This window comes from Oncorhynchus kisutch, linkage group LG16, assembly GCF_002021735.2.
Source record: "Oncorhynchus kisutch isolate 150728-3 linkage group LG16, Okis_V2, whole genome shotgun sequence".
In the NCBI taxonomy this organism is placed as follows: domain Eukaryota; kingdom Metazoa; phylum Chordata; class Actinopteri; order Salmoniformes; family Salmonidae; genus Oncorhynchus; species Oncorhynchus kisutch.
This window is the reverse complement of record NC_034189.2, coordinates 39,357,856-39,370,675: the sequence shown is the minus strand read 5'-3', so window position 1 is coordinate 39,370,675 and position 12,820 is coordinate 39,357,856. Positions and strand designations below refer to the sequence as shown.

The following is a 12,820-nucleotide window of genomic DNA, read 5'->3' as shown; positions in this document are numbered from 1 at the left end:
ATACAACAGAGTAATTAGCTCTAAATGCTTCAATATACGTCAAAGACAAATATGAAACAGATACCTTCTTCCCAAAGGCCCCTTTGTGGCTCGTAATAACTGTCCTACTCGTAAAACCCTAAATACTGGTGCAATTAGAAACGCTGTAATCTGGTTGTAATAATGAAACAAGTCTCCCTTGAAAAATAGGTATTTTTACCTCAATGGGACAATCTGTTAAAATAAAGGTTACATTCAAATACTGGTGCCTGTATTACCTGTGTCTGCCCGTTGCAGTTGAGGTACTGCTGCTGGACCAGCAGGCTGTCTGGTGTGAGGCCCCCAGGGGTTAGACCAGGCCCCACCTGACAGGACAGAGGGCTGATGTTGGTGTCACCTTGTGGGATTGGCGAGGACCCCACGATGGGCCCGCTGGAGTTCCCCTGGAAGTAGCAGGAGGCCTGGGAGGGACTGTGGTCGTGGAGGAGGGCCGTGGCCCTCTGACAGGAGGATGGGACCAGGGAACCAAGGGCTGTGTTGGGGGTTAAACAGACCCCGTTGACAGGAACGGTGCTGCTGAACATGCAGCTGTTGGAAGAGACAAGAGGAGGGGTGACTTGAGCAGAGGTGTTTTGAGGCCTGTACTGGCCTGATATTGTTTGATCCCTGTTGTAGTTCTGGGCCTGAGAGTTCTGCTGTGGCTGGGCCTTGAGCCCAGGGATAGGGAGCTGGGGAGCAATTTGGAAGTCAGACACCTGGCTGTTATAAAAGCTGCCCATGACATTGTGTTGGTGTCCATTTTGTTGGTGTAACATCGTGGGCAGCATTTTCTGCTGCTGCTGTTGCTGGGTGTGCAGGGAAAAGTGTCCTTGTAGGCAGCTAGCCGGGTTGGGATCTAGAATGACGTCTTTTGGTTGATTTGAAATATTCTGGGCAAAGGTTTCCAACAGGGTGTCCATGTTGGTATTGGGCATGGAGGGCAAGGGCATCCACATGGTTTCCTGACCGGGCACTGCAAAGGGATCTGATTGGCTTATGGAGCTCTGGTCCTGGAATCTCATTGGCTGATCATTCATGTTCCACCCTAGCAGCTGGCTCTGGATTGGCAGACCCATAGGAGCAGGGATGACCTGAGTGGCAGAGCTCCGATTGGCAAGGCCTGACTGCATCTGTTGTCTCAGGGAATAAGACGCCAGCCCATTACCAGGGCTGGACAGCATCTGAGAGGCCTGGAGGCCTTCCTGCCTACCTTTGGCTTGGTTCTGCCACACCTGGGCACAGGAGCCAGTCAGGGAAGGGTTAAAGGCCAGAGGGTTAGCGTTGCTCTCCAGGCCCAGGTTCTTTCCCAGGGATTTTGCAAACGTGTTCCTGGAGGAAGCCTCTTGGAGTGTGGGGCTGTTCAATCCCATCTGAGAGCCCATGTGTGTCAGCTTCATCATGCCCCGAACGTTACTCACTGTTTCAGCCCCACTCAAGCCTCCCATCCCAAGCAACTGGTTCTGCTGGGGATCAACCCCCCAGTTGAAGCCCTTTCCTCCAGGCATCATGGTATTCCCCTGCAGGTCGACATTTGTAAGGCACTCTGGTACCTCCAGGAGGGGGTTGTTGACACTGACGGACCCCAGCATTGAGCCCAGATGCTCGGGCATCTTGAGTCCTCCGTTCTCCTTGAAGAGATGTTCCTCCACATATGACAGGATGTCATGGTTGAGGATGTCATCAAGGTCCTCGGACATCTCACAGTTGCTGGAGCTCATCTTCAGCAGAGTGTTCTCCCAGTCCTTCAGCTCTGTGGGGTCCACATCCAGGCTGCAACAAGATAAGATCAGATAAGGTCCACTTCCAGGCCGCAATCACATCAAATCCAACTTTATTTGTATAGCACATACAAGCTACAGTATAGCAATACAATACAATGTGCTTCACCTAATAAAAAAAAAATAGATACAATAAATGATAGAAAATAGATGGTAATTTTCCATGAACAAATATTGTGTGACTTGCTTCAGCTCTTTGAAAGTATTTTTGTGGTAGTACAAGAAGTTTAAACATTTTACTTAAGTGAAGCGGTGAAATATATTCGAAGTTCAATTTATTAAAATATCTGGTCTGATTACTTTGATTGACTGTGTCAACCTCATTACTTTGGACTGTGGGGCACATATTTAATCACAAATAATTACACTAAGACTACTACACTTTTAATCACAAGGAATTAGAAATGTTTTAGGGTGATCATTTGGAGAGAAGTATGATGATGCGTCTAGTGGAAGAAGTTTAGAAGTTTGTTAGTGGGGAAAATATGTTGAGGTAGTTGAAGAAGTAAAACAAATGAAAGGTTGAGTAAGTTCTGTCCACAAATGTACCCACATTTTCATTATATGTAAATAGTTACATACTTCTCCCTATTAGCTGAAATCGTATTTTTTCAAAGCTATTTTAGCTGTCATGTTAGCTGTTCGGTCCGAACAAATTCACAAATTTGTGGCGCTATGCAGAAGTTGACTCCCTCCAGGCACACGTTGCTAGGCAACCCGCCTACACTTGCCTAGGCGGGCCCGCTCCCTCTGTGGCTAAAGCCAGCGTGAGAAATGTGCTAACAAACGTTTGTGCTGTGCAACTAAATAAATACTGCACTCTGACACACAAAACCTACGTACTTGCTATAGTCGTGATAGTGTTGCTAGACAAAGCAACTATACTGCACTCTGACACACAAAACCTACGTACTTGCTATAGTCGTGATAGTGTTGCTAGACAAAGCAACTATACTGCACTCTGACACACAAAACCTACGTACTTGCTATAGTTGTGATAGTGTTGCTAGACAAAGCAACTACCTTCACCTTTCAATTTTATAATCTACTATTGTTTTTTTATTCATTTCTATGATTTATTTTATGGTAGAAGTCAAACCTAGAACACAGGCTGTTGTCCCCAATGATCTGCTGCAGTGTTTCCATCAGGTCCTGGACAGTGGACACCTCCCTGATGCCCGTGTCCGGCTTGGGCATAGTGTGGTGTTGGGACTGCCAGGAATCACCAGGCACGTTGGCCATTGCGTGGCTGTTGCTGAAGGCCTGGTCTTCCCAGGAGCACAGCTCCTGAGTGTTGGGGGGCTCGCTGGAGGGCTCGCTGGGGCTGGTCTGTATGGATGAATAAATTAAATTAATAAAATACTTTCCGTGTCAAGTCATCCTTAGCGACCCATCCCTTACGGGATTATTTGACACATTGTCGGTGTTCAAAATAGCAACCTATTCCCTACATAGTATACTAGAGACCTATAGGCCCTGGTCAAACATGGTGCATAATGTAGGGAATACGGTACAACAGAGTAAATTGCTGTACCTGCATATAGACGGACTGGTCCTGCTTCAGCATGGAGCCCAGCAGGGAGTCGGGGTCCAGGGCCATTTCTTCGGCCATCTTCCTGATCTTAGGGCCCTTGCTCTGGGTTGGAACATCAGCTACGTCCAGAGAGAGGCCCACCTCGTAGAGAACAGCTTCCCCAGTGGCGAAGTTAAAGGGCAGCTGGAGTCTCCGCTGGCGAAGCTGCTCCTCGCCCTCATTATTTCTTGAGGGATAAAAAGGAACAAAATAGAATAGAGTACAGCAGAGTACAGAGCAGAGTAATCTTGGATTGGATTGTGACTCTACTCACGATAACGGTCTCTGTCTGACCATGATGAAGTCGGGCCTCCCTCCCTTGTAGATCAGTCTGGCATTAGCCTGAACCCAGACCCACACACCATTCTTGGCCAGAAGCCTAAACACAGTCAGACCACTCTCACCTGTCTTTATCACTAAGGAGGGAAACAGACACGAGGGAACTGTCAACAACAGGGACGGGTACAGCAAATACAGAGAACTCGTTCGTTTTTGTTCATTTCATTCATTCGTTGTTTAATCCATTTGTTAGTTCAGTCGTTCGTTCAATCACTCGTTAGTTAATTCAAACCTCCAAAGAGAAAAGTGGTAATATTAATTGGGAAACGTGATAACGACTTACTTCTGATATGGTTGTCGGCACAGTACATCATGTCAGCAGCGTGGATGAACTGGTATCCAGAGCCTCTCATACACAACTCCAGCTCAGTGTAGCCCAGAACCACCTTCCCTCTGACATACAGTAACGCACAGGAGGAATAACATCAGAAACGCTCGCTAATTACTCTATTTTTTTTCCGGTTCTCTACAGTTTGTGGTTACTATTCAGAGTAACGTTCATGAATAAGTCATCACAAATGCTTATAAATCATTTAGAAATGAATGTCAATGTTATAATGCACACAAAGGAATAACGCCATCATTAGATATACACCATGTGGCCAAAAGTATGTGGACACCCACTCGTCGAACATCTCATTCCAAAATCATGGGCGTTAATATGGAGTTGGTCCCCCCCTATAACTGCCTCTACTCTTTTGGGAAGGCTTTCCACTAGATCTTGGAACATTGCTGCGGGGACTTGCTTCTATTCAGACATAAGAGCATTAGTGAGGTCGGGCAGGGATATTGGCCGATTAGGCCTGGCTCGCAGTCAGCGTTCCAATTCATCCCAAAGGTGTTCGATGGGGTTAAGGTCAGGGCTCTGTGCAGAACAGTCAAGTTCTTCCACATTGATCTCGGTAAATTATTTCTGTATTGACCTCGCTTTGTGCACAGAGACATTGTCATGCTGAAACAGGAAAGGGCCTTCCCCAAGCTGTTGTCACAAGGTTGGAAGCACAGAATTGCCTAGAATGCCACTGTATGATTTAGCGTTAAGAACTCCCTTCACTGGAACTAAGGGGCCTAGCCCAAGACATAAAAAACAGCTCCAGACCATTATTCTTCCTCCACCAAACTTTACAGTTGGCACTATGCATTGGGGCAGGTAGTGTACTCCTGGCATCCGCCAAACCGAGATTCATCCGTCGGACTGCCAGATGGTGAAGCGTGATCCATCACTCCAGAGAACGCAATTCCTCTGCTCCAGAGACCAATGGTGGCAAGCTTAGGCTTGTGTATGGCTGCTCGGCCATGGAAACCCATTTCATGAAGCTCCCGACGAACAGTTATTGTGCTGACGTTGCTTCCAGAGGCAGTTTAGAACTCGGTAGTGTGTGTTGCAACTGAGGAAAGGCGATTTTTTGCGCTGCGTGCTTCAGCACTCAACGGTCCCGTTCTGTGAGCTTGTGTGGCCTACTACTTTGCAGCTAATCCGTTGTTGTTCCTAGACGTTTCCACTTCACAATAACAGAATTTACAGTTGACAGGACTCTCTCCTGGGGCAGAAATTTGATGAACTGACTTGTTGAAAGTCACTGAGCTCTTCAGTACAGGCCATTCTACTGCCAATGTTTGTTTATGGAGATTGCATGGCGGTGTGCTCGATTTTATACACTTGTCAGCAACGGATGTGGCTGAAATGGCCGAATCCCCTAAGGGATGTGCACATACTGTAGTGTACTTTAATAATAACAGTGGATGGGAGTGTTACCGTGTATCAACATTCGTGGGGGTGAAGTCCAGCTTGTGTTTGGTCTGGAATATAAGTGTCTTGGTCCTGATCTCCAGGATAGAGGGGGTCTGGATGGGGGTAGCCACCACAAACAGGGCCAGCTGGGGATGGTCTATGGTCCCGTCATCTGACATCTTGTTCTGGCCATGGAGGTACTTCAGACGCCCATTGAAGTTTAGGGCCTGGAGTTGAGACACAGGGAAATAAGGAGGAAAGGTAAGGGACTTCTCAATCTGTGTGATCACATGAGGATAAACATAAATCATAAATACAACTACACTAAGTTTGTGTTTTGAGTATTGCCTCATTCTGTAGAGGCAAAAGTCGTATTTTAACCACTACCTACTAATACAAAGTTAATCTGTAGACGTTAGGGCTCTTGACTTGTGGGGTTGGACTGTTAGTTTTACTGTACCAGGAAGCCAGAGGAGTTGTCCAGGAGACAGCGGAAGCGACAGACAAAGCTCCTCTCCAGGAAGGAGGAGTTCTCAGGGGGAATGTGCTGCGGGTTGTAGCTCACTATGTTGCTGGTGATGTCACTGCTGTTGTTAGGCTGCAGGCCTACAGTACACACAGTTACAGTACAGACACATGTATATTTAAATATATTTTATATTTTAGTAATTTATTAGACGCTCTTATCTAGAGTAACTGACAAGAGCAATTAGGGTTAAGTGCCTTGCTCAAGGGCACATTTTTCCCGAAGTTGTCTCTGGGATTCGAACCAGAGACCTTTCAGTTACTGGCCAAATGCTTTTAACAGCTAGGCCGCCTGTTTATTATCCTGTATATTCAGCTAACTATACAAAACGCTTTTTCAAGCAAAATCAAATCTTTCCACAAAGGTTGGCTTAGTCCACGTGTCAAAGTCATTCCACGGAGGGCCGAGTGTCCGTCCTTGTACGTTATTGCTGAATTAAGGTCACTAATTAGTAAGGAACTCCCTTCACCTGGTTGTCTCGGTCTTAATTGAAAGGAAAAACCCAAAACCCGCTGACACTCGGCCCTCCGTGGAATGAGTTCGACACCTCTGATTAGGCAGTCGGAAAAAACCAGGGTGTGAGTACTAACATAGCAGACTGGAGTACTAACATAGTGCATTACTCACTCTCTGTTTTCCCTGGCTCTGTATCAAACTGGTTGGGGTTAAGGGCGAAGTGGAGCTGACGTCTGAACAAGGCCCTGTCGTCCGTGTGGATCAACTCAAACACACTCTGGTGAACCACATCTGACTGTGGGAGACAGGACAAAGAGGGAGACAAGAGTGTAAAAGATGATATACAGCAGCTACAGTACAGAGTCCAGAGGAATATATGAAATGCATGAGATTCAGTCATTTCCAAATGTCTCCTGATAATACGAACTAACAGGTGCTGCCCTCCAGTGGTTTGGAAGCCATAATACTCCACCGTCTGCTTCATTCAATGTTTTGTGGGAAGGGGAAAGGAGTGGGATGGGTTGTACATCTCTCGTTAAAGAGCAAAGCTCACCAGGTGCAGAGGCACAAACAACCTCCATATTCCAAGAGGACTCTCTGTGGGTGTGTGTGCGTACGTGTGTGTTGTTGTTTGGAGCATGAGTCATCAACATATTAAAAAACATATTCATTAGAGCCTCTCTCCTGCAGTGTAACGTCTGTCTTTAGGCTGGTGACCTGGCCATGCACCGTGTGTGTGTGTGTGTGTGTGTGTGTGTGTGTGTGTGAGTGTGTGTGTGTGTGTGTGTGTGTGTGTGTGTGTGTGTGTGTGTGTGTGTGTGTGTGTGTGTGCACTGTAAACAGGGGTGAACGTATGCTTAATTTCTTCCCAGTACGGGACGTCCTATGTGTGCACACGCTTATGGGCCTAATCATAGAATTTTACCGGGATGCCATACCGGACCGCCTTTACGTTCAACCCTGGCTGTAAATGTGTGTGTGTGTGTGTGTACTGTTAAGTGTGTGTATGGGCCAATGACCCGGGTTCATGCATCGTGTTGCACAGAGGGCAAGCAGTGCTTCTGGGCCCAATGTGCCAAGCGGCAGTCACGCTACACTTTATTGTTCCCAGCACACATGACTCATGTGTTTTCTCATTCCCTTCGATCCATTAATGGCTCCGCCATGAAAAAAACGCCGGGAACGTAGGTCTTGACGGAGAGAGAGCTATGTGATTAGATGCTCGTTCTCTGTTCCCTTTTCTCCCTTAGGCTCCCTAAAAACGTGTACTTGGCCTCAGTCAAGGTCTCTCTCTGGGAATGATGTGTGTGTACGCACGGAACGAGAGTTTGGAGTTTGTTTGTCGATGAATTTCTGACTTATAAACACATCCATTTAAACGTGGTCTGTATAAATGTCTGTGATGGGAAAGCGAGCCGAGGGCATATGAATCTCAACTCCATGCACTTCTGCTTCCGATTATAGCCTTGCTACTTCAGATATGACTGATATGCTATAGGGATGATCAAAGTTGAGGCGTAACATTAGAATGTCCAACAAGGTCAACTGGCCAGCAAATTATTCAACTGTGACAATACTGACATTTATCTTTAATGTAGGTAGTTGATATGGGCTGCTATGAGGTGACAGGTATGATACCATTAGCTAGCTAGGTGATACGGCTGCAATAAGCTGACATGTATGATACCATTAGCTAGCTAGGTGATACGGCTGCAATAAGCTGACATGTATGATACCATTAGCTAGCTAGGTGATACGGCTGCAATAAGCTGACATGTATGATACCATTAGCTAGCTAGGTGATACGGCTGCAATAAGCTGACATGTATGATACCATTAGCTAGCTAGGTGATACGGCTACTATGAGGTGACAGGTATGATACCATTAGCTAGCTAGGTGATACGGCTGCCATTAGCTGACGTGTAAGTTACCATTAGCTAGCTAGGTGATACGGCTACTATGAGGTGACAGGTATGATACCATTAGCTAGCTAGGTGATACGGCTACTATGAGGTGACATGTTTGATACCATCAGCTAGATAGGTGATGCGGCTGCTATAAGCTGACATGTTGGATACCATCAGCTAGCTAGGTGATGCGGCTGCTATGAGGTGACAGGTATGATACCATCAGCTAGCTAGGTGATATGGGCTGCTATAAGCTGACAGGTATGATACCATCAGCTAGCTAGGTGATACGGCTACTATGAGGTGACAGGTATGATACCATCAGCTAGCTAGGTGATGCGGCTGCTATGAGGTGACAGGTATGATACCATCAGCTAGCTAGGTGATGCGGCTGCTATGAGGTGACTTGAAATGTAGCTACATAGGGTCCTCATAAAACCTGAATAACCCATACATAACACATTTATAAGCAGTATATGCATGATGTGGGTGCACTGTCTGTGTGTCAGTCAACATGGATCAAAAGGCCCTATTTTACCTGGTGGAAGCCTAGGTAGTCCTGAACAGTAGGAGAGGAGTAGAACACGTATCCCTCCGCCGTGACCACCAGCACAAAGCCGTTCAGGGCCTAGAGACACAGAGAGGCACAGTCAGACAAAAATAAACACTATGAACTTACTATTTATGAAATTAATAGTATTATATTATTATGAAGTTAACATATGTTCATACTTCACACGTCAAACAAGACACACTTCGTTATTTGACATGAAGATGGGCAAATAAACTTAAACTGAAAGAAAGAAGAATGAATTCCATGACGTAGTGAATGATAAGGGGCAATAAGCGAGTCAAATTAAATTAGAGGAGGAATTCTGGTCGGCTGTTGAAGAAGGGAGAAGTAGCCATGGTGTGTGTGTGTCTATGTGTTTGTTCAGGTTTGGGTAAACATCCCATGTAATTAGCCATTCCTTTGTTCAGGTGTTAAATGTGACAATACAACGGAGCAGGGGGGAATATAGCTTCTTGTCACGCACAGGATCCTGGACCTTGTAAACAATAGACCACCAGAGTGTGTGTGAGAGAGAGAGAGAGAGAGAGAGAGAGAGAGAGAGACAGACAGACAGACAGACAGACAGACAGACAGACAGACAGACAGACAGACAGACAGACAGACAGACAGACAGACAGACAGACAGACAGACAGACAGACAGACAGACAGACAGACAGACAGACAGACAGACAGACAGTGTGTGTGTGTGTGTGAGAGAGAGCGAGAGAGACAGACAGACAGGCAGTGTGTGTGTGAGAGACAGACAGACAGACAGACAGACAGACAGACAGACAGACAGACAGACAGACAGACAGACAGACAGACAGACAGACAGACAGACAGACAGACAGACAGACAGACAGACAGACAGACAGAGTGTGTGTGTGTGAGAGAGACAGACAGACAGACAGACAGACAGACAGACAGACAGACAGACAGACAGACAGACAGACAGACAGACAGACAGACAGACAGACAGACAGACAGACAGACAGACAGACAGACAGACAGAGTGTGTGTGTGTGAGAGACAGACAGACAGACAGACAGACAGACAGACAGACAGACAGACAGACAGACAGACAGACAGACAGACAGACAGACAGACAGACAGACAGACAGACAGACAGACAGACAGACAGACAGACAGACAGACAGACAGACAGACAGACAGACAGACAGACAGACAGACAGACAGACAGACAGAGTGTGCGAGAGGTCCTGCATTTTGGTATCACAATAAATCACAATATCTGGATTTACTGGAAGCTGCTGCAAGTTTTCAGCATTTAAAACACAGACATTAGCTAACAGGTTTAGGAATACAGGCCAAAGTATTTGTGTGTGTGTGCAGTGGTGGAAAAAGTACCCAATTGTCATAGTTGAGTAAACGTGAAAGATACCTTAATGGAAAATGACTCAAGTAAAATGGAACTACTTGAGTAAAAGTCTGGCTTTAAATATACTCAAGTATCAAAAGTACATGTAATTGCAAAAATATACTTAAGTATCTAAAGTACAAGTAATTTCAAATTGCTTATATTAAGCAAACCAGACATCATTGAGTCTCTCCGGGGCTCCCGAGTGGCACAGTGGTCTAAGGTACTGCATTTCAGTGCAAGAGGTGTCACTACAGTCCCTGTTTCAAATCCAGGCTATATCACACCCAGCTGTGATTGGGAGTCCCATAGGGCGGCGGCGCACAATTTCCCCCCCAGTGTGGTCTTGGTTTGGCCGGTGTAGGCCGTCATTGTAAATAAGAGATTTTTTGTAACTGACTTACCTAGTTAAATTAAGGTTAAAGGTAAAAACATTTTTACAAATGAAGCATTTGTGTTACAAACAAAGCATTTGTGTTTAGGGAGCTCTCCAGATCAGAGGCAGTAGGGATGACCAGGGATGCTCACCTGATAAGTGTGTGAATTGGACCATTTTCCTATTCTGCTAAGCATTAAAAATGTAATGACTACTTTTGGGTGTCAGGGAAAATGTATGAAGTAAAAAGTACTATATTTTCTTTAGGGATGTAGTGAAGTAAAAGTAAAAGTTGTCAAAAATATAAATAGTAAAGTAAAGTACAGATACCTAAAAAAACTACTTAAGTAGTGCTTTAAAGTATGTTTTACTTAAGTACTTTACACCACTGTGTGTGTGTTTGAGGGTAATTAATAGTGAGTGATTCTAACCCACCTACTCTAATTATTTCCAGAAAAAAGACTACAGGACAACAAGACGATAACGTGGTTTGTAACATCTTCACGATATATGCTCCCAGATTGCACTGAACAAGTTTTCTGCATGGTGAATCAACCACATAGTGAAACACAGTGAAAAAACTATCCCCATTAATCTTTGTCTGGTGTTTAGGCCTACAAAAAAATAATACAACACACAATTGTGTCTCTTAAGAGCAGCGTTTGTTCTGTGTGGAGAGAACAAACGCTGTAGTCACCAGGACAGCGACTGGGGAAGACAGTTAAGACTAAACTACAAACTGCCCAGCACTACCAAACTATCAAGGCAGAGAATCAGTCATAAATCAGTCTAGCACCATCCTCCATTAGACCAGTCCCTACTGGAGAGAATAGTGCTGTGTGTGGTCCGCGTTGAGACCTCCCTGGAGATGGCGATGGTTATCTTTAGCAATAAAGCTAATGCTAATGAGAACTAGCATAGCCCTCACTGAGAAATGGGACAGCACGCTAATACTGCTAGCATTATGAGAAATGGGACAGTGCTGTCAGAGGCATTGCCCCACGGGTAATGAAATGAGAGAGTCAAACTCAGGATTTAGTCAGGAGTGCAGGGACTCTGTTTACTCCAGGAAGATGACTCTCCGCTTCCTCTTTTTCCCTCCTTTGATGGCATTGAACATACATGTGCGAGAGGTTATCATTCTATGGAGGTTGTCGAAATATCAAAGAGTTTATAATCGGGCATATTTGTTGGAGACTGTATACAGGGGTTCTATATCTATGGTATACAGTATGTGTGATATTTGGGCTGATAACGTGAGACAGTAATCCCTAACTCTCTGCAAGGTGGAGGAGTTTCGGTCATGTCAAGACGTAAAAAAATAGCTTCTCGTATAACTGGAGGGGAAGGAGTGAGGTTGGTTTCTTTACATGTAGATGGGTATGAGAACCGTCATATAGTGTGTGTGAGCTGGGGGACAGGTCGGTGCTTGCCCCTCACGTCAGCTAAGCTTCCTCAGGTAAACCCCAGAGGGACAGAGAGAGAGAGAGAGAGGCCTAGGGCTGGGGGGAGAGACAGACAGACAGGCAGGCAGGCAGACAGACACTGTAAACATACAGTAGACACACTGTATACCTGGAGCAGGAGGTTTCCCTCGGAAAACGTGACCGCATCCACAGAGGTTGTAGCAGTTGTGCTCTTCGCTAGAGTGATCGGTCCATTCCCTCCGAACCCCACCGCTCTCTCCACCCCCCACCCTGGACTGCCTTTCTTCATGGTCGCTGCAAAACAGAACAGAGAGAGAAACATAACTTCACACCGGCACGCAATCCTGAAAGCAACACGCATCCGGACAGTGGGAGAAAGCAGCATGGAACTGACTTCCCAAATATTTTGTTGACATGCTCTCTGCTAACGTCTGCAACTCTTTCTCTTATTATTTTTCCAAACCAATGAGGATGGTAATACAAGCCCAGACACACACACACGCACGCACACACATACATATATACGCACACAGCCACACTCCCTCTCTCCAACCCCTGCTGTTGTTGTTGTTGTGTGTGTATATGTGTGTGTTTGTATGTATGTATGTATGTATGTATGTATGTATGTATGTATGTATGTGTGTATGTGTGTATGTGTGTATGTGTGTGTGTGTGTGTGTGTGTGTGTGTGTGTGTGTGTGTGTGTGTGTGTGTGTGTGTGTCTGGGCTTGTATTACTATTCAAGGTACCAGAAA

General features: G+C 45.6%; 1 protein-coding gene across 1 annotated transcript in view; it reads right to left on the bottom strand.

Moving 5' to 3' along the window:
• LOC109890668 (aryl hydrocarbon receptor) overlaps window positions 1-12,820 on the bottom strand; it is a 72,070-nt gene that overhangs the window by 2,464 nt on the left and 56,786 nt on the right. The window contains exons 3-12 of the mRNA XM_020482639.2: window positions 12,214-12,359; window positions 8,869-8,958; window positions 6,594-6,717; window positions 5,901-6,046; window positions 5,465-5,667; window positions 3,992-4,101; window positions 3,644-3,785; window positions 3,331-3,556; window positions 2,896-3,125; window positions 258-1,788 (exon numbers count right to left, since the gene is read on the bottom strand). Of these exons, the coding sequence (XP_020338228.2) occupies window positions 258-1,788; window positions 2,896-3,125; window positions 3,331-3,556; window positions 3,644-3,785; window positions 3,992-4,101; window positions 5,465-5,667; window positions 5,901-6,046; window positions 6,594-6,717; window positions 8,869-8,958; window positions 12,214-12,359 (2,948 nt within the window). The remainder of the gene's footprint in view (window positions 1-257; window positions 1,789-2,895; window positions 3,126-3,330; window positions 3,557-3,643; window positions 3,786-3,991; window positions 4,102-5,464; window positions 5,668-5,900; window positions 6,047-6,593; window positions 6,718-8,868; window positions 8,959-12,213; window positions 12,360-12,820) is intronic.